The 25984-nt window shown below is 41.0% G+C and overlaps 1 protein-coding gene across 1 annotated transcript in view; it reads right to left on the bottom strand.

Moving 5' to 3' along the window:
• Positions 1 to 373: 373 nt before the first annotated feature.
• Positions 374 to 25984, bottom strand: part of zdhhc8a (zinc finger DHHC-type palmitoyltransferase 8a) — a 37755-nt gene continuing 12144 nt past the window's right edge. Inside the window, exons 2-10 of the mRNA XM_063014751.1 lie at positions 16722 to 16843; positions 14799 to 14956; positions 13391 to 13563; positions 10446 to 10548; positions 7906 to 7997; positions 6646 to 6775; positions 4278 to 4392; positions 4090 to 4199; positions 374 to 2389 (exon numbers count right to left, since the gene is read on the bottom strand). Coding sequence (XP_062870821.1) covers positions 1514 to 2389; positions 4090 to 4199; positions 4278 to 4392; positions 6646 to 6775; positions 7906 to 7997; positions 10446 to 10548; positions 13391 to 13563; positions 14799 to 14956; positions 16722 to 16843 — 1879 coding nt within the window. The 3' untranslated portion in view covers positions 374 to 1513. The remainder of the gene's footprint in view (positions 2390 to 4089; positions 4200 to 4277; positions 4393 to 6645; positions 6776 to 7905; positions 7998 to 10445; positions 10549 to 13390; positions 13564 to 14798; positions 14957 to 16721; positions 16844 to 25984) is intronic.

The raw sequence follows: 25984 nt of genomic DNA, 5'->3' as shown, positions 1-25984 counted from the left end.
ATTGTACATGGTGAGAGTTCAAACTCGGAACGCGGATGGCTAAATTATTAGACTGCTGTGTTACCCGAGTGCCTACATTGTCCTAGTGCAGACAGACCACAGTACTGACCCTGGCCTTGCTGGAGGATGAAATCTTACAGCTGGCTGGGAATTAACTAGGAAGAGCTGGATTTTATGCAGTTGATCTGCTCAGCCTGCTGCCATCAGGACTCCTCTCAGGAAAAGCAAACAGATGATGAGATTAGAGAGACAATGAACTTTCATAATAAAATCATAATGACTTTAAATAGTAACATAAAGACCTGCAAATTTAACTTCATAAACAAAACCAGGTGTATATGTAGAAAACAAATGTATCCAATTTGTGCTTGAATTTGATTTATTTACAGGAGTTCACATCAGTACATAATCATGTTTTACCAAAATCTTAAAAATATTAAATAATAGGGGTTTTAAACATGAATAACTTACTATTACATGTAAAATAAACAAAAAAATAGTAAATGATAACAAAGATGTATTTATATCTGTCAGTAAAAAACAGTGTCACGTCAACCACCCACTGGCTGCACAAATTACAAAAACACAGAGAATTCAAATGCAAAATGTTCCAGGAGAGAAGATAATTAATCAAAACAACAAACTATTCACTATTACAGTAAACATATATTAACACATTTAAAATAATTTATTACAAAGAGAATAAATAGTATACAAAGATGCCCTGATATCAAAATCTGGTTCACTAGGACCCCTAGAAATATAAGAAGCAGCCATGTGGTTTTGCATGAACGTCCCTGCAAAAGATGACGTCTTGAAGGCAGCATATCTCAATCTACTTTTCTGCATTAATGCTGCTATCACAGAAGTGTAAATGACCTTTTCCAAGGGCACTGACATGATCCCATACCATGATAGACCCTGGTTTTTGGACACAGCGACCATTTTTTCCAAAAAAAAAAAACACCTGAAATGCTGATTCATCTGACCACAATACATGTTTCCACTGTGTGATGGTCCATCCTAGATGCCTCCGAGCCCAGAGAAGTCGACGCCGCTTCTGGACATGGTTAACATAAGGCTTCTTTTTTGCACAGTAAAGTTTTAAGTGGCATTTGTGCATGTAACTCGTATTGTAGTGCTTGACAAAAAAAATTGCCAAAGTAATCCCTTGTCCATGTGATTATATCAGCTATTGTTGAGTAGAGGTTCTTGATGAACTGAAATTCCTCCCAATTCCTTGAATCACTTAATGATATTATGCACTGTAGAGTGCAAATGTATGTGAACAGAATGAGCAGGTGGTACCTTCTGTTAAGTGCATTAATGCTCTTTGATGTTGTATGAACCACAAATCAGAAAAGAGCCACAATCTGGCTTCATGTGTTTTGACCTTATATGGCTGCTGACTACATTATAAAATTGAGAAAAGTGGGTTAAAGTTTGAGTCTTGCCAAAAAGATTTTATTTATCATTAGGGTGAAAATACACACACTATGTACAAATACATAGATCAGGACTCATACTTCGGAGGCAAGTCTTTCCTCTCTGAGCTGGTGACAAAGGCTAGCGCTCTTTGGGCGGTGTAAGAGGAACTGGGCATCGGGTATGGAATGGCCGAGGTTGAGCACTGAGTCTGGCGGTCCAGAGAACGACAGGCTGATGGTGACAGGGAGCCACTCTGCAGGGTCACATTGGAAGTCCTGGATGTCCGTCTGAGCGAGGAGGCATATCCATAGGCTGCACTGCTCAGGAGGAACTCCCGTGAGCCATAGGTGGGCGGTGTAGGTCCCCGGGATGCCACACTTCGCCCGCTAAGTATGTCGTAGACACTCGCATCCGGCATGGATCCCATCTGTCGAGTCTGTGTCAGGGCCGGCTGTTTTTCTCGTTCTTCTTGCTCGTGACGCTCCTCTATAGAGCTCATGGTGTGCTTAGGTAGGCTGTCATATTGCACAGGTGACTGCCTGCTGGTGCCCATAAAAACCGGGCTGCAGGTATGGACAGGTACTTGTTGGGGATCAGCTGGGGCACTGATGCCCGTAGCCAGATCTACAGGAAGTAAAGGAGGCAGGTAGTTCATATGCATGGCCCCGCGCTGCGCTACCTCAGCCGGGCTGTGTAAGCTGTCATAAGAGAGACTGTTGACGCCCTGGGTGGAGGACACGGTCAGGGATTTGGAATGGTGTCCGGGCAGATGGCTGCGGTTTCTACGCTGGTAGGCGTGTTTTAAACTTAGAGAGTGGGAGTTCAGGGTGAGTATATTTAAAGGAAGTATGTTTGATTGCAGTGCTGTGTGAGTAGAGATAGGTTGGTCAGGCTGCTCTGTACACGACTCCAATAACAGACCTTGAGCACTGATCTGGAGCAGGTTCTCCTTTTTCCCGACCTAAAAAACATATAGGTTAGTAACTGCAATTGCAACAATTTACATTAGCTAGGTACATTTACAAAGGCAACATAATTCCTTTTAAGGTACCCTAATGAGAGACAGATAAATAGATAGATAGATACTTTATTCAATAAACAGCAATAAATAATAATATAGAATATTATAACTTATATATGTCTATATATAAATATATACATCGATCAGGCATAACATTATGACCACCTCCTTGTTTCTACACTCACTGTCCATTTTATCAGATCCACTTACCATATAGAAGCACTTTGTAGTTCTAGAATTACTGACTGTAGTACATCTATTTCTCTACATACCTTTTTAGCCTGCTTTCACCCTGTTCTTCAATGGTCAGGACCCCCACAGGACCACTACAGAGCAGGTATTATTTAGGTGGTGGATCATTCTCAGCACTTCAGTGACACTGACATGGTAGTGGTGAGTTAGTGTGTGTTGTGCTAGTATGAGTGGATAAGACACAGCAGCGATGATGGAGTTATTAACCAGCCAACAGCTCCCTGTGGGCAGCGTCCAGTGACCACTGATGAAGGTCTAGAAGATGTCCAACTCAAACAGCAGCAATAGATGAACGACCGTCTCTGACTTTACATCTACAAGGTGGACCAACTAGGTAGGAGTGTCTAACAGAGTGGACAGTGAGTGGACACGGTATTTAAAAACTCCAGCAGCGCTGCTGTGTCTGATCCACTCATACCAGCACAACACACACTAACACACCACCACCATGTCAGTGTCAGAAGACAATGAGATATATGGATATGAATATATGTATATAAATAGAGCAGCAGTAGTATAATTACAGTGTAAATTTGAGTCTGGTTTAGCGCCCCCATCATCGTCTGTCTGTTTAGGGGACAAAAGACTTTCTCAGCGAAATAGTTCTATTCATATGGGCACATGAAATTCCAGCTTCTTCATAAGACAGTGGAGGCGTCTGCGGCATAGAAACCCGTTCGTCAGCAATTACAGATGAGTTCTTGGTTAAATTTATTCAAGAAAATGATATGATTACAACTTGGTGTCACAAGTTTGGAAAAAGCACTTTACTGTTCTATCATGGTTGTGTTCCTTTGATCAGCACTCTGCTACCGGTTGCCTGGGCGCCATCTAGTGGGCACAATTGCCAGTGCCTGCAGCAGGCACTAATTGGTCACCGTGTCTGCTGGGTGGGGAAATACTGATAGAATACTGTTCTATCATGGTTGTGTTCCTTTGCACACACAACGTTTGGTGTGAAGGCACTCCAGAGGCCTGCACAGAGCCCTGACCTTAACAACAATCTGAACACCAATCTGAATGATGATTAGGAGCCAATCCCTCAGTAGGAGTTTAGCCTTGTGTAGCTGCACAGGGGGGAGAGGCAAATCCATGTTTGTGTTCATGGTTTTAAAATTAAATGTCCAACAAACTCAAGATCAGGTATAGTTTTTGGAATGCATTCTGCTTCTACAGGCTTATCAAATGCAGTACAATTTACGGTCCCAAAACTAATTTGGGGAGTAAATTAGGTCCTACGTTTTATTAGGAGTTACATTTGGGAGTTTGTCAGCAAATCACGGTTAGAAGCAGGTCAGCTCATTTTAATATAAAATACAGTTATGTGGTTTGTCATGGTCTGGGACTAGAAAAAGTTAATTATGTGTATAACCTGATGTTCCACTCACCTGCTCCCTGGGAACTTGGTAGTGCCCTCTGGAGGGCGACGCTACACTTTGATCAATAGTGCTTATAGTTTGGGCAGGTGTTACTGCAGTTCTGAACTGTACTAGGCCTTCTAAAAAAGAAAATAATAAAAAATTGATACATGATCTCATCAAAATATTTTAGGTACAGTAGGGATTTGAACATATACCTTGCAGCGTGGTCGGGTGGCTATTGAGCAGAATTGGAGCAGGTTTGGGGGGTAAAGGTGGTGGAACATTTAGCCGTTTACACTTGGGCACATCCAGCCCTTCTGCAGACTGTCGCTAGAACATAATAAATATAAAGTTGTCGTGAATGGGGCTTTACTATTGTAAACATTCATTCATTTATAAGTTGTCGTTTTTACCACTGCTTTATCCTGGTCAGGGTTGCTGTGGGCGAAAGGCAAAAGAAAAGGCAAAAGAAAACACTCTGGACAGGTCGCCAATCCATCACATGGCAAACAGACACACACTTAGGCAATTTTAGTAGCTCCAATTAGCCTGACTGCATGTATTGGACTGTGGGAGGAAGCCGGAGCACCCAGAGGAAAGCCACACAGACACAGGGAGAACATGCAAATTCCACACAGAAAGGACCCTGGCCGCCCAGCCAGGGAATCAAACCCAGACCTTTCTTGCTATGAGGCGACAGTGCTACCCACTGTGCCACCCACCTAACCAAACATGCCATTTCTACACTCACTGTCCATTTTATCAGCTCCACTTACCATATAGAAGCACTCTGTATTTCAACAATTACTGACTGTAATCCATCTGTTTCTCTAGATGCTTTGTTAGCCCCCTTTCACGCTGTTCTTCAATGGTCAGGACCCCCACAGGACCACCACAGAGTAGGTATCATTTGGGTAGGTATCATTGGATCATTCTCAGCACTGCAGTGACACTGACATGGTGTTGATGTGTTAGTGTGTGTTGTGCTGGTGTGAGTGGATCAGACACAGCAATGCTGATGGAGTTTTTAAACACCTCACTGTGACTGCTGGATTGAGAATAGTCCAACAACCAAAAATATCCAACCAACAGCGGCCCGTGGGCAGCGTCCTATGACCACTGATGAAGGTCTAGAAGATGACCAACTTAAACAGCAGCAATAGATGAGCGAGCGTTTCTGACTTTACGTCTTCAAGGTGGACCAACTAGGTAGGAGTGTCTAATAGTTCTAAGAGTTCCAAATGTGGAGAGGTTTTACAGGCAGTCAGCCTCCCTACTGTCCATAGAACTGTCTCATTTACATACATAGAACCCTCATTTATTAATTAAATAATATAAATGCATCTAAAAGTTATCCTATATGGGTTTAAAACTAAAGCACACAAGTGGCACAGTGAATGCGCTAGCAACACCGCTGAGATCTCAAACTCTTGAGTTCAAATCTCAGCTGTGCTATCGACCTGGTCTACATCTAAGTGACCATACCTGAGGAAGGGTGGCCAATCTAATAAAATACTGGGTGCCTAATGTTATAGAAGAAGACTGTGGAAACATGAAAGCCATGGCATTGTATGTTTAACATTGACAAACACCAGCAAAGTGGAACAGTTGTCTCAAGTGGAAGCTTACTCATTCACTTTATAGCACAGTCCCTATGTATTACAAATGTCAGCCTCAGAAAAACCAAATAATTGTTTAAGCAAAGAAAATAGTGTACAACTGGTATTCTTGCCAGAGCTAACAAGTGGAAGACACATACTGTATTAAACAAACAACTGGACTCTTGAGCAACAGTAAAAGAGGCTCTAAACCCACAATATGGGCAGCTATTGGGTGGAAATCATTGGTCATGTAAAAATTAATCCATTCATTCATTCAGTGTCTGTTTTACCACTGCTTTATCCTATTCAGGGTTACGGTGGGTCTCATTCACTGGGCAAAAGGTATGAAACACCCCATACACACATTCCTAGGGGGACTTTGGTATCTCCAATTAACCTGATTGCATGTCTTTGGACTGTGGGAGGAAACCGGTACAGACACAGGGAGAACATACAAACTCAACACCTCTCCACCTATGAATCAAACCCAGGACCTTCTTGCTGTGAGGCGACAGTAATACCAACCGAGCCACTGTGCTGCCCAGGTCAATTAATTTTACAGGACCAAGTGCACCCTATGGTAATAGGGTTCTAATTATGCTTCTATTTTCCAGGATGCATAGTGCTTAGTATTCATGAGTGATTGGAGGAACATCAGACTGAACATCACTGCATCTTTATGTAGTGCAGACTGTAAAGTAGGTAACACCCTTACCCTATGTATTTAAACCATTAAATAACTGTAAGACTTTCTACTTGAAAAATTTTCCAACACCCTAATAAAACTAAAAAGGTCTAGTATTAGAGCATATGAACGTGAATGAAGCTGTATTAAAGCTAAATAAACTGTTACAAGATTCGGTTCTTTGTATATTTCTTTCAAGCTAGTCTGTGGCGGCTTCTTTGTTCTGTATTTGTTAAATCTTTGGCTGTAGTCTCATTTAGAATGTACATGCTCTGCTTGTTTTGTTGAATATAGTACCCTCATGGGAAGCATTTCATTCTGGATTCCATTATCTTCATCTTTTACTGAGGACGTTTTCGGCAGCTCGGGTTTTTCAAATGGAGGCTGTATATGAACAGTTTGTGTCTTTCCTGGCTTTCTGGTGTAACTGTCAAATAATGAAAGAACAATGAGAGAGAATTAGAGCAATATTTAATAACAAATATGGATGAAGAAGTTGTAACAAATAATACACAGAGTTGGGCAGCATATTTTAAAAAACCTATTCTGGCCTGAATAATCAATACACTGTCTAAAAAGTATCCCCTTATATTTTATTACTTAACTGAAGTAACATTCCAATTACATTTTAAATGAGGAGAAGCCCCTTAGCCCTCTGAATATGTAACTATACAATACATGGCCAGACAGATGTGGACAGCCTGTCTAATTATTGAGTTCAGGTGAGGTCCAAAAAGACAGGTTGCGCCCAAAATTGCATACTTCCATACTGAAAGGTACGCAAAAGCAGTAAGCGAGAGCAGATAGTGTGTTTTTAGTATGCACACGATGCACATGTGCAGTCCGATAATCTATCCAATGATTCAACTGGTGCTGCAAAGGCATTCGTAGTGAAGAAGGAAGATGGCGGAAGAATTAATTGATTTTAAATTGTTATAACTGCAGCTATGTGATGTCATGCATCACGTGACGTTGGTAAGATGGGCTTGTAGGCAGACGTAGTACGTCTGAGGTTGCGTGCATTCTGCACACCTGGTACTGCTTTATCGGCCGAGAAGTGCACACTGCCTCGAATGTAGTACGTACTATTTAAGTATGCGATTTGGGACGCAGCTTTAGTTTGTCAATGTGGTATGGAGTAACTTCAGGAACTGCAAGCCAGGCCATCTGATCCAACAAAAGTCTCTTTTTCATTTCATTTTTAACAATCACTTTAACACAAGGTGCAAGAGAGGAATACCTTGGACAGGGTGCCAATTTATTGCAGGGCTTTGGCCATTCCTCCAAAGACATAGCCAATCATGCCTGTGTATACACCACTGCTTGTGGGCAAGTACGGGAATATTAGTGCCTGGTTCAACACAAATTTGTGCTGAATGGGCACAAATTCCCACAGACACACGTCAAAAAGACCTCCCAAAAGTTATTCTGAATGCTGCCTTTTCTAAACATCCCTGACGGAATACAAATACTTGATTTTCACCTTCTGATTTGTGTAATAAACACTTGTAGTCCATTACTGCCCAAACCAGTAATTACAAAATCTAAGACCTGCACCTTGGTATGATGGGACCGCACAGGACAAACTCCACATTGCTACAACAGCCTTGTGTAAATGGGTTTGATCCTCTTTGAAACTTTCCAGTCACCTGTATGGAAAATAATAGACTCAGTAAGTATGACACCAATCTGTCTGAAATCTCAACAGTAATGACATTCTGGCCAGTATCTACAAAATATTTTGTATTGTATTGTTGTTTTGTATTTTTGTGTTGGAATTATCTTGGTTGATTTGTTTTAAAATCAATCAAGACATACACCGATCAACCATAACATTAAAATGACCTCCTTGTTTCTACACTCACTGTCCACTTACCATATAGAAGCACTTTGTAGTTTTACTTACTACAAACTTACTTTGTTAGCCCCCTTTATGCTGTTCTTTAATGGTCAGGACTCTCCTAGAACCACTACAGAGCAGGTATTATTTGGGTGTTGGATCATTCTCAGCAATGCAGTGACACTGACATGGTGGTGGTGTGTTAGTGTGTGTTGTGCTGGTATAAATGGATAAGACACAGCAGTGCTAATGGAGTTTTTAAACACCTCACTGTCACTGCTGTACTGAGAATAGTCCACCAACTAAAAATATCCAACCAACAGCACCCGTGGGCAGCGTCCTGTGACCACTGATGAAGGTCTAGAAGACGACCAACACAAACAGCAGCAATAGATGAACAATCGTCTCTGACTTTACGTCTTCAAGGTGGACCAACTAGATAGGAGTGTCTAATAGAGTGGACAGTGAGTTAAAAACTCTAGCAGCGCTGCTGTGTCTGATCCACTCATACCAGCACAACACACACTGACACACCACCACCATGTCAGTGTCACTGCAGTGCTGAGAATGATCCACCACCCAAATAATACCTACTCTGTGGTGGTCCCGACCATTGAAGAACAGGGTGAAAGCAGGTTAAAAGAAGTATGTAGAGAAATAGATGGACTACAGTCAGTAATTGTAGAACTACAAAGTGCTTCTATATGGTAAGTGAAGCTGAAAAAATTTACAATGTGTGTAGAAACAAGGAGGTGAATTTAATGTTATGGCTGATCAGTGTATATAGTATTAGTTTTTACTATAGAACAATATTTTTACATATTATTGTATTATTTCTAAAAAGTGTTGAAACAGAACACTATTACACAGACGTTTGACATTAAAAACTAAGAGTGTAAAGAGATTTAAAGTCAGCCCAATCTCTTACACCAGTGATTTCAAATTTAAAATAACTAATTTGGAACACATCCCTCATATGCTGCATCCACTGGCTATTTTATAGTGAATTACAGAATGCTGACCTGTAAACTTTATATACATGCTGAACACTAGGGTGAAATACAGGGTTAACTTTTGTTCTAATGTGCGTGTTTGCTAGCATTCTTAGTTACTAAACTAGCCAGTTTGTATGTGCTAATACAGTTGGATTAATTAGGAAACCAGTTGTTTGCTACCTATAAAGACCTGAATGTAATGGATTTATAGAAGTATTTTTGGAACAAATTGATAGAATTGTGTTTCAATGTGTTTTATTTAAGAAATACTAATGATAATAATTTGATGAGCCAAAGCTCCAACACCTCACTAGTTATTAAAGCAGTAAAGTGATCATTCTAGTCCTTTGTCATGGAACTCCAATGGACAATTGTACTGTATTTACTGTATGTGTACTTTTTTAATATGTATGTGTAATGTAAGTAGCAGCTATGTAGCTTGTTTAACACACTTTATTGTTTTCCATCCAAGGAGCATTTTCCCATGTAATATGCAATTTGATGTGGAATTGTGTTTCGTGATTTAACGTTTGTCATTTGCATAGCATTTAAGTGCCTCACATTTAGTGGTTAAATTGCATTATGAGGTGGTCCTAGCTATCCTACGGCAATTCATTTAGTCAAAATATCCAAGATGTCGAAGTGTAAAGCAGCTAGAAACAATACTCGGGTAACTGGGAAAATTCACAACCAGTTCTGTTGACACAGCTGCATACACAGCACAACCTACATTAATAGTTGAATACAAACCTAAAACATCCAGCAACAGTGCAAGGCTCTGTCTCAAATACGAAAATTCTAGTCCATGTTTTGACCCGGACCCCCCCGAGACAGAGCCTTGCACTGTTGCTGGATGTTTTAGGTTTGTATTCAACTATTAATGTAGGTTGTGCTGTGTGTTGTAGCTTCCATTTATTCTATCATTCAATTCATGAGTGTACATTAATGACCGAGCAATCTGTGATTTTAAAAAAAAGAAGTCTGTAAAGCACATTTTCCCGTGAACTTATAAGTGTGTATTCTGTAAGTGATTTAGGAATATTTTAGATGGTTCAGGCTGTTGCTTATCTCACTGTCTAATCTCGCTACACTGCCACCACTGTGAACACGTGTACTGCAGCATGCGCTCAATCTTGCAGATTTCTGACAATGCACACAAGAATCATGCCTGAATGAACACACGAAACACACTGCGACCACACTGTGTACACATTTGCATCGTTAACAAGTAGAATCCTGGCTTCAGACCTTGAGCGTATCACCTGCTCATTTGTAGTTCGTCCTCTCATCACAAGAACCAGATGGAAGCAGGCCAAGCCTATAACCGGAATGAGGAAAAATGCTGATATGCTCATGATGCTCAGACTGAGCCAACGATGTCAAGGAACAACTAGATTAATAGAAAGATCAGCATTGCTGATGCAGCTTTTATGTAATTTAATTTCTAATGCAGTTTTGTCCTGGTCAGGGTCGCGGTGGGTCTGGATTTCTCTGAAAACACTGGGAGCAAGGCCACGCCAATCCATCATGGGACTTTAGCCATCCCCGCTTCTTATTTAAACATAGCCAATTATGTCTGTGTAGGCAAATGAAGAAAATCTATATTTTCAAATTGGGTGGCACAGTGGCACAATAGTTTACATGAGGGCTCCCAAATGAAAAGAACCATGAAAGGAAGCAGAAGGCAGATTTACTACACTAAATAGGCCCTAGATGTGAGGGAGTAAGTAAACTGGTAAGGGTGTCATGCCTTGCGATTGACTGTCCACCATCCAGGGTGTTTTCCTGCCAGGTGGTACCTGACCCACTGTGACTTTGATCTTGATGAAGCGACTACTGAGAGAAAAAAAAGTGGAGGTTGCCATCCTCATTGTCATCAGCCTTGCAGGTCCAACCGTCGTCTCTAGCAAGATCAAAAGTCTGGAAAATCTGACATAAACGTGGATGGGCAAGAAACTGAATTTGAAATTAGGAAGCCAGTGCTGAGTACCCCATCCATGAAAGTGGAGCTCAAAGTAACAGCAGTTGAAGTGGGCTGTGTTTTAAATAGTAGGTCTAAATAGTGCACTACCACTGGTAACGTTACACATTGGGTCTGTTCGAAAACCTAGTGAGCTCCCTACATAGACAGCATTTTACGCCACCCTAAAAGCTGTAAACTGAAGCAGTAAACTGACTGAATAATGAGGGAGCATCCGCTGAATACAATCCCAGCATTCTCACAAAAAATACAAATATGGTGGATGAATGCAGAGCAACAAACAAAAATGAGTTCTTTTCAAGTGTAAATAAATTCTCATAGATTTTTAATTTGTATAAACGTGTACAAGTGTCATTTGTTTGCAAATTCGAGCTTGTCAGTGACAGTTTACCATTTTTAGTAAATGGAGGAAGATGTTAAGTGGCATGCTACCTCAACCCCTCAAACCCCATTGGTTTGAATGGCCTAATGCTCACTGTGTTAACTTAGTAAGCAAAAACTGTGGTGACGTAATCGCCATAATCACTGTCTAAGTAGTGCGTCTGAATAACCTGACGTATACGTCGATGACTTATTAGAATTCTCTCTATTTAGGCAGCTGCCTAGGTAGGCAGTAGACAGCAAGGCAGCTCACTGGGTTTTCGAACAGACCCATTGTCTATCTTGCACAAAATATAGGGTTTAGAGTTTTAACCAGGAACTCACTCCCAGGTGCTGTGTAAACAATGTCAGTCTGTTATTGTCATGGACGTAGGCTTTCATAAAAATAAAAAAACCCACCAAACAACATGTTAGTTCAGTGCCAAGTTGTTCTCTCAAGTTTGGTGAACATTGCTGTAAAATTATTTTAAGGCTTGAACAGTCACTTAATGCAGTGAAATAATTTGAAGTCACTGTTGGTTCTGTCTGAAAACCTAGTGACCTCTCTACATGTAGGGCATTTTACGTTATCCTACATGCTTTTGTGAAGAAGGCTGTCTCAGTTCTTAGATGCCTCAAAATGCTGCCTACTGAGATGCCTTATTGTGACCGATATTCTGACTGAATAATGAGGAAGCATCGAGTGAGTCCTTAACCACGAAGGCAATCCCAGCATTCACTGCGGCACAAAAATGAAAAAAAATGGCAGATGGAAGCAGAGAAGCAAGTGGAGCTCTTTTCAAATGTAAGTAACTCATTAATATTAATTGTTATTTAAAAAAAGTGTATTTTATTTGCAATTTTGGGTTTGTTGTCAGTTTTTGGTACACAGAGGAAGATGTTAACTGGCATGCTAGTGGGTTGTGTCACCTTAGCCCATTGGTTTGAATGGTCTGAGGCTAACAGTGTTAGCTTAGTAAGCAACTGTGGTGACGTAATCGTGGTAATCGCTGTCTAAGTAGTGTGTCTGAATAACCTGACTTATACATCAATGATTATTAGAATCCTCTCTATTTAGGCAGCTACCTAGGTAGGCAGTAGACAGCAAGGCAGCTAGGTTTTCAAACAGACCCATTATCTATCTTGCACATATTATAGGGTTTAGGGTTTTAACCAGGAACTCACTCCCAGGTGCTGTGTAAACAATGTCTGTTATTGTCATGGATGTAGACTCATAAAAAAAACATTGTCATTAATTTTAATTGTTATTTACATTTACATTTTCAGCATTTAGCAGACGCTTTTATCCAAAGCGACTTACACAGTGAGCGGAACACAATGAGCAATTGAGGGTTAAGGGCCTTGCTCAGGGACCCAACAGTGGCAACTTGGTGGTGGCGGGGCTTGAACCGGCAACCTTCTGTTTACTAGTGCAGTACCTTAACCACTGAGCTATCACCGGCCCTTATATTATAAAGGTGTTATAAAGGTGTAAAAGTGTAATTTATAATCAGATTTGTGTTTGTCAGTGACAATTCAACAGTTTTCGGTACACGTAGGGAGTTGTTAACTGGGTTGTGTCACCTCTGCCCTTTTGTTTGAATGACCTGAAGCTAATTTTGTTAGCTTAGTAGGCTAAAACTGTGGCAGTGGGCAGGGAAAGCCTTTTAAAGTGTATTGTCACTAGGTTTTGAGACAGACCTTTTGTTTTTGACGAGTTTTTGATTAAACACCAGCAGGGATAAACAGACCAAGTCTAAGAAACCTCACACGTTTTAGCCCTGTTTATAGCCAACTTCTGCAATGACTTTCCTCAGACGTCAATGACCAATTGACTTCATTGGTGTAAATAAAAAATAAGGATACGTGATGGCTGCATGTAACTCCCAAAGACCTCCCAGATGATCCAGTACATAAAGAAGACCTCCAGAAAAAATGAGCACCATGTGCACACTGAGAGACAACAGGAACAGGAAGAAGAAACGATAGTTCCGTCTCCCAATGCAGTTGTTCACCCACGGACAGTGATGGTCGAAGTCCTGAAAACATATTTTAGTATTTTTTTTATTTCGTATTAAACAAACCTTTTAACAACACACTGGAAATAAATACGACCTGTCGACGTGTGAAATCAGCAATTGTCACAATGCTATTTCAAATTATGCTATGCTAATAGTACTGCCAATCACTTTCCTACATATTCTGCATTTGTAATACAGGCAAACAGCAAGCCACAGTCAGGAATTGTAAGCAGCAGCCGAGCACACACTGAAAATTAAATGCCACACAATCCTCAGCCGGCCTCTTAAATACAGCTGTACGGATTCCATTATAGAGGGACAAAGTAATCAGACAGGATTAAACCTCTCATGCAAACATGCAGGCTCAAGCCAAGGGCGGCAGGGTTTGGATAGCTGAATGTACCTGGTAGATGTGGTTGGACCATATGCTAGGGTGCATATACTTTTTCACAGAACTACAGTACACTGATCAGCAATAACATTAAAACCACCTCCTTGTTTCTACACACACATGTAATCAACCAAAAACATCCAGCCAACAGCGCCCCGTGGGCAGTGCCCTGTGACCACTGATGAAGGTCTAGAAGATGACCAACTCAAACAGCAGCAATAGATGAGCGATCATCTCTGACTTTACATCTACAAGGTGGACCAACTAGGTAGGAGTGTCTAATAGAGTGGACAGTGAGTGGACACGGTATTTAAAAACGCCAGCAGCACTGCTGTGTCTGATCCACTCATACCAGCAGCACAACACACACTAACACACCACCACCATGTCATTGTCACTGCAGTACTGAGAATGATCCACCACCCAAATATTACCTGCTCTGTGGTGGTCCTGTGGGGGTCCTGACCATTGAAGAACAGGGTGAAAGCAGGCTAAAAAAGTATGTAGAGAAACAGATGGACTACAGTCAGTAATTGTAGAACTACAAAGTGCTTTTATATGGTAAGTGGAGCTGATAAAATGGACAGTGAGTGTAGAAACAAGGAGGTGGTTTTAATGTTATGGCTGATCAGTGTAAATATATATTATTTTCCAGGTCTAAGATATTCACACAGCAGCTTGTATTTTTTTTTTTAATGATGTCAAAAATTCTACAATGTTGTTTAATTTGTGGCATGGCTTTGTAGTTTCTCAGTGCTGGACCCCAGGTGACACTGCCCACGGTCAGGATGAATCTTTCTTACAAGTGCATACAAACTTTGAACTACACATATACACATATTGTCACATCTCCCTCCCCTACCTCCACACAATGGTCACACACACTGCAATGGGAGCAGCGGGGGGGTCTGTAGAAGTTGCAGGAGGCACACCATTTCATCCGAACCTGAACGCCCCGCACTGCCACTTCTTTGAAAAGAGGAGCTCTGAAGTCACTGTCCTTATCTTCATCCTCGTTAGCTACAAGACAAACAGCAGGAATCAAAGCTCATGTTTGATGTATCACATGATGAGGATTCAGGATTAAATAATTAACAAAGCAAGCATCCGAAAATTGATTTAGTGGGTAATCATGCAGGCTTTTTTCTCTAATACAGTGGAACCTTGATTTAATGGACTAAAAGGGGGAGCACTGGTCCATAAAATGCGATTGTCCGAAACAGCAAGGTTTTAATTTTTTCAGGGGGTGCGAAAATATACAAAAACACAGCACTAAGGTCCACAAAAGTGCTAAACATGCAATATGATAATGAGTAGGGATGCATCAATACCATTTTTTCCCAACCGAGTACAAGTACAAGTACATGTATTTTTGTACTTGCCGATACCGATACCAATACCTATTTAGAATGATGGAGTTAATGAGTTAATGGAGTTAATGAGTTGGAGGTTAATAAATATTTTTGCAATGTTGGTGTTTTGTTGTTATGTTTTGTAGAGAACGATCAGGTCAGAAATACTGTCAAACGTGTGTGTGTGCTGGTGTATTCTGATATAAACTATATTATCCCCCTGTCCCACTTGTTTACACTCCTCTCCTGCGTTTCACTTCACACAGTATCCTGCGTTCTCATTGGCTGTTCGACATGTCACTCATTCCCAGTTGCACATCTCAGATCAGATATCTGACATGCTAGAAAGCTCGATCCGGTCGCCGAGCGCTCGGCGAGCCGGTCGGATCGAGTTGTTGGATAGTTCACACTTAGCGGTCGAGAGCCGAGTTGAACGCCGAGTTGCTCCCGAGCCGGCAAATCTAGCGCCGACCAGTCGCCGAGCGAAAATCAGGGCAAAAATCGTGTAGTGTGAACCAGGCATAACGCAGCAACGTGCACTAGGCACACGGTATCTGATGTTTAGTATCGGAGCCTCGTTTGCGAGTACGAGTACAAGTTAATGAGCGTGGTAACGGGCAAATACCCGATATCAGTATCGGTACTCATGCATCTCTAATAATGAGTAAAACTAACAAGTCAATAGATATGTAAATATGCAATGTAAAACAAGTAAATAAATATTACAATTGGTGTACTGTACTACTGGGGAGAAATTGCATTTCCCTTGTGTGGTGGAGATTTATAGCGTAGAGCAGTGGTCCTCAACCACCGGGCCGCGGATCGGTACCGGTCCATGGGCTATTGATTGCCGGGCCGCACAGAAAGAATGAATAATTAGAGATCGCTAGAAAAGCAGTTTTCACTGCTTCTATTTTAGGTGTTATTGTCTTATTGTCAGTCACCCCTAGGTGGGAGCAGCGTCTCGTTGCAGCGGAAAAAGCTCATTTTACATTGTTTGTGAGCAATATTATTAAAATCTCCTGCCAGTGCCAGTCCGTAAAATTATATCTTATATGAAACCGGTCCGTGGTGCAAAAAAGGTTGGGAAACACTGGCGTAGAGTATCTATTACTCTGAGTCTGAAGCACTGCTGGTGGCTACTGGAGCAGTGCTGGTGCATATAACTAAGCACTAGAACTGCAAAAATGAAGGCGAGAACAAAGCGAGCCTCCCGTCAAAATAAAGCCTATCACTTATGTAAACAGAGCAACGTGCGCTGGCTAGTGCAGGATTACTGAACTACTGGTGTTAATACTCTTCATGCTGTAATTTTTTCAAACAAACGAACTGAACATTTGGTTTCCAGATTTTGTCCGTTAAATCAAGGTTCCACTGTATTTATTTCATGTCAGATTTTGGTACTCGTTTTTGCTCTGATGAACTGGACTGACCCCTCGGCAGCACTCCAGCATCCATGAACGTCGCCATGGTGAAGTTTGCCATGACGAAGAGGAAAGAGATGCCAACGCATGGTGGGAAAGCAAGAGACATATTCTCAGCCAACCAAGGACACCTGTGAGAAATAAAAATAAAGGAGTTGTTTCACCAATCAGCCATAACAATAATACCACGTCCTTGTTTCTACACTCACTGTCCATTTTATCAGCTCCACTTACCATATAGAAGCACTTTGTAGTTCTACACTTACTGACTGTAGTCCATCTGCTTCTCTGCATGCTTTGTTAGCCCCCTTCAATGGTCAGGACTCTCCCAAGACTACTACAGAGTAGTATTATTTAGGTGGTGGATGATTCTCAGCACTGCAGTGACAATGACATGGTGGTGGTGTGTTAGTGTGTGTTGTGCTGGTATGAGTGGATCAGACACAGCAGCACTACTGGAGTTTTTAAATACCGTGTCCATTCGCTGTCTACTCTATTAGACAGTCCTACCTAGTTGGTCCACCTTGTAGATGTAAAGTCAGAGACGATTGCTCATCTATTGCTGCTGTTTGAGTTGGACATCTTCTAGACCTTCATCAGTGGTCACAGGACGCTGCCCACAGGGCGCTGTTGGCTGAATATATTTTTGGTTGGTGGACTATTCTCAGTCCAGCAGTGACAGTGAGGTGTTTAAAAACATACCAGCACAACACACACTAACACACCACCACCATGTCAGTGTCACTGCAGTGCTGAGAATGATCCACCACCCAAATAATACCTGCTCTGTAGTGGTACTGGGAGTCCTGACCATTGAAGAACAGTATGAAAGGGGGCTAACAAAGCATGCAGAGAAACAGATGAACTACAGTCAGTAATTGTAGAACTACAAAGTGCTTCTATATGGTAAGTGAAGCTGATAAAATGGACAGTAAGTGTAAAAACAAGGAGGTGGTCATAATGTTATGCCTCATCGGTGTAATTGTACTATGGTATCACATGTCTTAAGGCATGGGTTTTTCAGTCTAGGTCGTGATCCTTGGGTGGAAAAATTGGTCGCAGAAAAAAAAGGTACATAAAAACAAAATGAACTTGTACATGAACGCCCCCTTGTGGAGGCTTTACGTTACATATTATAAACCACTGTGGGACCAGATTACCACCATTTTTATTAATTAAGTATTTTTCGTTTTGTGTTTCGTATTGATGTATTGTTTGTGTTTCCCGGGTATGGTAAAAATCATGGACAAAATGTGGGTGGCTTGAAAAAAAGTTTGAAAAACCCTGTGTTAGAGCAAGCACATGTCGGCCCTTATGCTTCTATCGGCTACTAAACTGGCAGTGTATTTGTTTAATGAATCACACAAACACAATTACAATGAAGCATTTCTTGGTAGCACCTTCAGTACCATGTGACTAGATGTGAGCCCTTATTTCCCAAAACCAATCCCGACCACTCTGCTTCTTTTGATCTTATAATTGGGATATTTCTAGTCATCTAACTGTTCAAGGCTTTAGATATATTTTCTCACAGTGAAGATAAAAGTGTTGATAAAGATGAAAGTGTGGATAAAAGTGCAGATAAAACGAGGCATTACACAAGGTGGATGATTCAGGGAAAGGAGATTAAATAGAAAAGTTAGATTAAATTACAAGGGAGGGATCAAACACCTGAAACATCAAATGAAAAAGGAAATGAAAACCTAAAAATTACACATTTTGTAACATGTATCAGCAATAAAATGACTCTGACAATCATCACTTTGATACAGTGAGGGTGGGAACAAGTATTCAACCATTTATGTTTTTTGATGTACATTATATAGACAAAAGTATTGTGACATCCCTTCTAATTATTGAATTCATGCGTTTCAGCCACAACAATTGCTAACAGGTGTAAAACATAAATTATATAAAGGAAATAAACATGAGGAAAAGCTTTGTTTAAAAAAAACGGTTTAAAGAGCCCTGACCTCAACCCCACAGAACAGCTTTAAAATGATCTTTTGACTAAATGGGCACAAATTCCCACAGACATTAAAAAGAGTGTTCCATGTCCTATTTAAATGGAATGTCCAACAAACTCACGGTCAAGTGTGCAAATAATTTTGGCTATATAATGTACACTATAGGGTCAAAAGGTATGTGGGTACAGCTCCTAATTCGTTTATTAAGTTAATGTCTGTTTTACCAACCCTTTATACTGGTCAGGGTTGCGGTGGGTCAGATTCATTGGATGAAGGGCAGGAAACACCCTGGAGAGGTCGCCAGTCCATTACAGGGTAGACACACACACACACACACGGTGGAGGGGTGGTTGTAAACAGAGTCTCGATAGAGGTCCATGCTGCTCTATCTGTATTCCTCAGCCGCTCAGGTCAGCACCTTCACCAGGCTGTAGGAGTTCTTGCAACCACAAGAAGATGAATCCCCATTCAGCCCAGCCAGCAGTGGGCTATCACATTATACAGTGTACACATTTAATGTCTTTTGACTTTGTACTTGTAAATATGAACAAAAAATGGCATGTTTATACGCATCAACTGTAACAGGGCAGGTCCCACCTCACAAGTAAAGCCTGAGCTGAAACCCTGCACCTGCAAGAATGAGAAGTGCAAATATGCTTCACCAAAATAGAACAATACTGTGGCTGAAATGCCATTAACAAAAAAGGAATAAACACAAATAAATAAAGGTGGCCAAAATAACAGAAACAAAGTGGCAAAAGACACATAAACAACCACAGCCAAACAGTTTTTTCTGAGTTGCCACAAAGAAATAAGTATGCTGCCATTACACACCAGTGGAAAACCGGACCGGACTGAGCAGTCTCACAGTTACAAAAAAAAACACAGGTTTGCCAACAAAGAAAGTGGCAAGGTTGCAAGGGAGAACCCATAATGTATAGAAAAACAACCACCCCGAGCTGATTTATGCTCACAAGGCACCTCCGTGCCCCCTCTGCCGGCCATAATGGCAGAGCAGAAGTACATAAGATAAGATAAGATATCCTTTATTTGTCATATATACATATACAGTACAATTAAATTCTTTCTTCGCATATCCCAGCTTGTTTGGAAGCTGGGGTCAGAGTGCAGGGTCAGCCTTCGTATGGCGCCTCTGGAGCAGACAGGGTTAAGGGCCTTGCTCAAGGACCCAACAGTGGAGCCTGGATTTGAACCGCCAATCTTTTGATAGACCAAAGCGCTACCCACTAGGCTACCACTGTCCATGACTCTTAATGTGGCTCACTGACGAACTCATATAGCAGCTACCAGATTACATAAACAAGAATTTGTTTATCAGTGATTGATTTGGGGAAGACGGTTCGATTATTAGCATTACTACTTTGTTTAGCAAGTACAACTTTCAGACATCTACATCAAAAAGGATTTGCTTTTTGCAACATTGTAGTTTAATTTTGCCCGTTTTATGGGATTACCTCAGGAGATGGGCTCAGCCTTCTTTTGTTATTGAGTTACTTTGGTTTTTAAGTTTGAGTTTGTTGGCTCATCTAGATTTAATTACTTGGCAAATCAAATTCTTCTCTAATTTGAAGCACAATTAAGTTTGTTTCCCCAAACAATACACACTATGTTATATTATATTTACTCTGTATGTTTGATTATGTATGATGATGTGATGTTGGCCATGTAGTCTTGGCTCACAATTGGCTGGCTGTCTAATGGGATTGAGGTCAGCGCTCTGTGCCAGCCACTGGAGTATCTCCACCCCAAACTCATCAGTATGTGTGTTACTGTTGGCACAAAGGTAAAAGCATTTAAACCATATAAACTTAATAATTAGGAGGGGTGTCCACATACTTTTAACCGTTTGGCATGTTGTCCAAAAACATTGTTACAACAGTGACTACAAGCAAATGTATACAAAGTATTGGCCTCTAGCAAGGACCAAACCCAAGTTCCCAGGTTCATGGAGTTCTGCGACACCCACACTACCTAAATGATCAAATGAATTGAAAAAGCATTAGATTTCCTACAATATAATATAATAAATGGGAATAAAATTGAAATATTCATTAAACATGAGACACAAGTCAGAGACCTCCTCCACTGGTCTGCTTTTTCTAATGGGTTTCTACTGGAATACAGGTCAAAGAGGGGGAGTTAGAATTGCCAGTGCTACACCAGCTGTGCTTTCATAATCCCCAGATTATTAAATTCAGATCACGGACCACTCAGCACGCCGCTTATCACTGATGAACCACAGAAACTGTGTGTAAAAAATGTAAAAAAAAATAAACATGCACACCATGCATCAGTGTTCAATGTGAAATTGTGTTGGCATCTGATTCCAATCAACGTAGATACATTTTTGTTAGCAAAATGTCAGCAAAACTCCATTTGCATCTTATTATGCACACATTTACTGCATTTTGAATGAAATTCTTACTTCGTCCTTCATGCTGGGATTTGCGTACAATTTGGCATCCTTGGCAGAATGAAATACTGCAGCTCATGAATCCCTACAAACTTCAAAATCTGACTAATGATGTTCATCTGCAGACATTATTTAATTAAATGGCAAGTAAATAATGACAAAGGAACAAAGATAAATAAACCCTAAATTCTATTTAGAGTCAGTGGCAGTTGTGTACAGTTTAATCTGCGGCTGTGTTGTCAAGGCATTGATGTTCAATCACTATGTATGTATATATACCAAATACACTGATCAGGTATAACATTATGACCACCTCCTTGTTTCTACACTCACTGTCCATTTTATCAGCTCCACTTACCATATAGAAGCACTCTGTAGTTCTACAATTACTCACTGTAGTTCATCTATTTCTCTACATACCTTTTAGCCTGTTTTCACCCTGTTCTTCAATGGTCAGGACCACCACAGAGCAGATTCTCAGCGCTGCAGTGACAATGACATGATGGTGGTGTGTTAGTGTGTGTTGTGCTGGTATGAGTGGATCAGACATAGCAGCATTGCTGGAGTTTTAAATACCGTGTCCACTCACTGTCCACTCTATTAGACACTCCTACTTAGTTGGTCCACCTTGTAGATGTAAAGTCAGAGACGATCACTCATCTATTGCTGTTGTTTGAGTTGGTCATCTTCTAGACTTTCATCAGTGGTCACAAGACGCTGCCCACAGGGCGCTGTTGGCTGGATATTTTTGGTTGGTGGACTATTCTCAGTCCAGCAGTGACAGTGAGGTGTTTAAAAACTCCATCAGTGCTGCTGTGTCTGATCCACTCATACCAGCACAACACACACTACCACCATGTCAGTGTCACTGCAGTGCTGAGAATGATCCACCACCCAAATAATACCTACTCCTGTAGTGGTCCTGTGGGGGTCCTGACAATTGAAGAACAGGGTGAAAGCAGGGTAAAAAAGTATGGAGAGAAACAGATGGACTACAGTCAGTAATTGTAGAACTACAAAGTGCTTCTATATGGTAAGTGGAGCTGATAAAATGGACAGTGAGTGTAGAAACAAGGAGGTGGTCATAATGTTATAACCGATCTGTGTATATACTCTCTCAGCGCATTATTAGTTACACCAATCTGGTACAGTGGTACCTTGTAACTTGACGTCCCCTAAACTCAAATTCTTTGAAACTCGATGCACTTAGTGGAGAAATTTGTACCCTTAAACTCGACGTTTGCCGTTAACTCAACATGTTCAGTTAATTTTTAAAATGTTCAGATTAAAAAAAATAATTATTTATTTAATTTCAAATTAACAATGAACAGTCGCTTTGTTCAAAAATGCCTTGAAACTCCTTTAACACCTTTAAAACTCGACTCCAGTCCCAGAACCAATTGACGTTGAGTTTTAAGGTACCACTGTGCGTACCTTGACTTTTTTGAGGAAAACAACAACTCTCACAAACATCTAATTTAGTTTAACATAAATAAAAAGATGCCGCTCAGGTGGCGCAGCGGTAAAGTACTCTAGCGCACCAGAGTTGGGGTTCTGAATGCATCGCATCAAATCTCAACCTCTCCAACTGTGTTGGGTGACAGTATGAACAACAATTGACTGTTGTTCAGGGTTAGAGGGTAGAGAGTCGGATCATAGGTCCTCATAACTGGTACAACTGCGGCTCTGCTGGCTGACTGATGGCACCTGCACAGGGCTGAGAAATAATGCTGATGGGGGTGTGACCCTCCATACACAGCGTCCATTAGTGTATGAACTCGACTCATGCAGAACAAAAATGCAGTCTGTACTGATTGAGTATCGGAGGGGGCGCAAGTCAGTTGAGAGGCGTCCTCAGTCAGCGGTGAAGGGTCGAACCAGTATAGAGGATGCAATCAGGGTAATTGGACACGACTAGAATAGGGGAGAGAAATTGGGGGGGAAGAAAAGTGGGGAAAAATAGATAATAATAATAATAATAATAATAAAAAACTAATAAAGATAGACAAAATAAAAGAAACCTGTTTTAAATAATAATCTAATTATACAAGATATTCCTGACTTTATCCTGTTGGTTATTAAACCACTTCTTCAGAGAGGACAACTGGTCCTGTAAAATAAATGGGCTGGCAGTTTGTTCTATTGTTTGCTATAGGAACAGGTTCTGAACATTATGCCTAATCATAAAGCCATAGTTAAAGTATATTTAAAAAATTACATAAATTAAATAAATTGGGGTACCTCAGGGTTCAATCTAAGGACCCTTATTATTTAGGTTATATTTAAATATTACATATCATGATCATTTTTACTGCAATGACACTTAAATTACATACTACAACTTTTTATTCTATTTATTTAATTACATAATGTTGTACAACAATACTTGTGTACTTAAATACCTTGTACTTTAATATCTATCTATCTACCTACCTACCTACCTACCTACCTACCTACCTACCTACCTACCTACCTACACTATATTGTCAAAAGTATTCGCTCATCTGCCTTCACACGCATATGAACTTGGGTGACATCCCATTCTTAATCTATAGGGTTTAATATGATGTCGGCCCACCCTTTGCAGCTATAACAGCTTCAACTCTTCTGGGAAGGCTTTCCACAAGGTTTAGGAGTGTGTTTATGGGAATTTTTGACCATTCTTCCAGAAGTGCATTTGTGAGGTCAGACACTGATGTTGGACGAGAAGGCCTGGCTCGCAGTCTCCGCTCTAATTCATCCCAAAGGTGTTCTATCGGGTTGAAGTCAGGACTCTGTGCAGGCCAGTCAAGTTCTTCTACACCAAACTTACTCATCCATGTCTTTATGGAGCTTGCTTTTTGCACTGGTGCGCAGTCATGTTGGAACAGGAAGGGGCCATCCCCAAACTGTTCCCACAAAGTTGGGAGCATGAAATTGGCCAAAATCTCTTGGTATGCTGAAGCATTAAGAGTTCCTTTCACTAAGGGGCCGAGCCCAACTCCTGAAAAACAACCCCACACCATAATCCCCCCTCCACCAAACTTTACACTTGGCACAATGCAGTCAGACAAGTACCATTCTTCTGGCAACCACCAAACCCAGACTCGTCCAGATGGAGAAGCGTGATTCGTCACTCCAGAGAACATGTCTCCACTGCTCTAGAGTCCAGTGGCGGTGTGCTTTACACCACTGCATCTGACGCTTTGCATTGCGCTTGGTGATGTAGGGCTTGGATGCAGCTGCTCGGCCATGGAAACCCATTCCATGAAGCTCTCTACACACTGTTCTTGAGCTAATCTGAGGGCCACATGAAGTTTGGAGGTCTGTAGCGATTGACTCTGCAGAAAGTTGGCGACCTCTGCGCACTATGCACCTCAGCATCTGCTGACCCGCTCTGTCATTTTACGTGGCCGACCACTTCGTGGCTGAGTTGCTGTTGTTCCCAATCGCTTCCACTTTGTTATAATACCACTGACAGTTGACTGTGGAATATTTAGTAGCAAGGAAATTTAACGACTGGACGTGTCTGACTGGACAGGTGGCATCCTATCACGGTACCACGCTGGAATTCACTGAGCTCCTGAGAGCGACCCATTCTTTCACAAATGTTTGTAGAAGCAGTCTGCATGCCTAGGTGCTTGGTTTTATACACCTGTGGCCATGGAAGTGATAGGAACACCTGAATTCAATGGTTTGGATGGGTGAGTGAATACTTTTGGCAACATCTATCTATCCATCTGTCCATCCATCCATCCATCTATCTATCTACCTATATTTAGGCAGACGCTTTCATTCAAAGTGACTGACAATTGTGACTAATACAATGCAAGCAATTAGAGGTTAAGGACCTTGCTTAGGTGCCCAACATTGGCAACTTGAAGTTTGAGGGCGTAAACCAGAAACCTTCTGATCGTTAGTCCAGTACCTTAGCCACTAAACTACAACTGTCCTGTTACACATGAAAATACTTCAATCTGTACATACTGTTAAGGAGATTAAGATGGGGACAGATGTACAATGCCTCTGGCTCTTTAAAAACCTTGTTTCTTATCAAAAGAATTACCCGATGTCTTCAAAACAGTAAACTAACATTGATTTCTGACCATCTGGACAGCATGGAGATTTTATTACCCCCAGTCCATCCTGATAAGCATCAGCTTCTAATAAACCAGCCAAGCAGTTTTTAATCTGGGCTTCTTTTATTGTCTGTGTTCGGCTATAAAATGCTAGAACATTTACATTTATAAGCACTTAATTTAAATCATTGCACAACATCTTGCTGCACTGTGAGGGCTGCAGTTCTAATAAAAAAAAGCCTCTTTCAACACGTGTGAAGCTGTTGATCACACCAGTCAGTGGCTGATGTTTTATAGTTAGTTCTAACACATACACAGGATCATACTATTCTAACTGTTTCAGAGATATTTGTACTTATTGCTTATAGTATGCTCCGGTGGGGTCCTTTAAGTTTTTTCCCACATCCTACAGGTTTTCTATGGGGTTTACATCAGAGAAATGGGACGGAAATGGGACAGCTATGGCACAACTTTAATTCCTGAGTTTGAGGGTGGATCATTGTCCTGCTAAAAGGTACAACCACAGCCCAGTTTAAGCTTCCTGGCTGTCTGTCAGTTTTTTTTTTTTTTTTTTTTATTTGCACATAAAGTCAGGTTCACAAGTACAGTTATCTTTGGACATACAGGCTAATAATTACCAATATACATGACACAGCAAAAAAAAATTAGCAGTTTAAGACAATTCAAGATAGGACATCAACAGCTGCCATATCTGCCAGAATCTATGTGTTTTCTGATGCAAGTTATATGTCAGTTGCTCCAGTGGAAGCACTGTTGTAACCTGGTTTAGCTAGAAATTAACAGATGGAACTT

Source organism: Trichomycterus rosablanca, chromosome 18 (genome assembly GCF_030014385.1).
Source record: "Trichomycterus rosablanca isolate fTriRos1 chromosome 18, fTriRos1.hap1, whole genome shotgun sequence".
Lineage (NCBI taxonomy): Eukaryota > Metazoa > Chordata > Actinopteri > Siluriformes > Trichomycteridae > Trichomycterus > Trichomycterus rosablanca.
The sequence above is the reverse complement of the archived record's forward strand: the minus strand, read 5'-3'. Positions and strand labels throughout refer to the sequence as shown.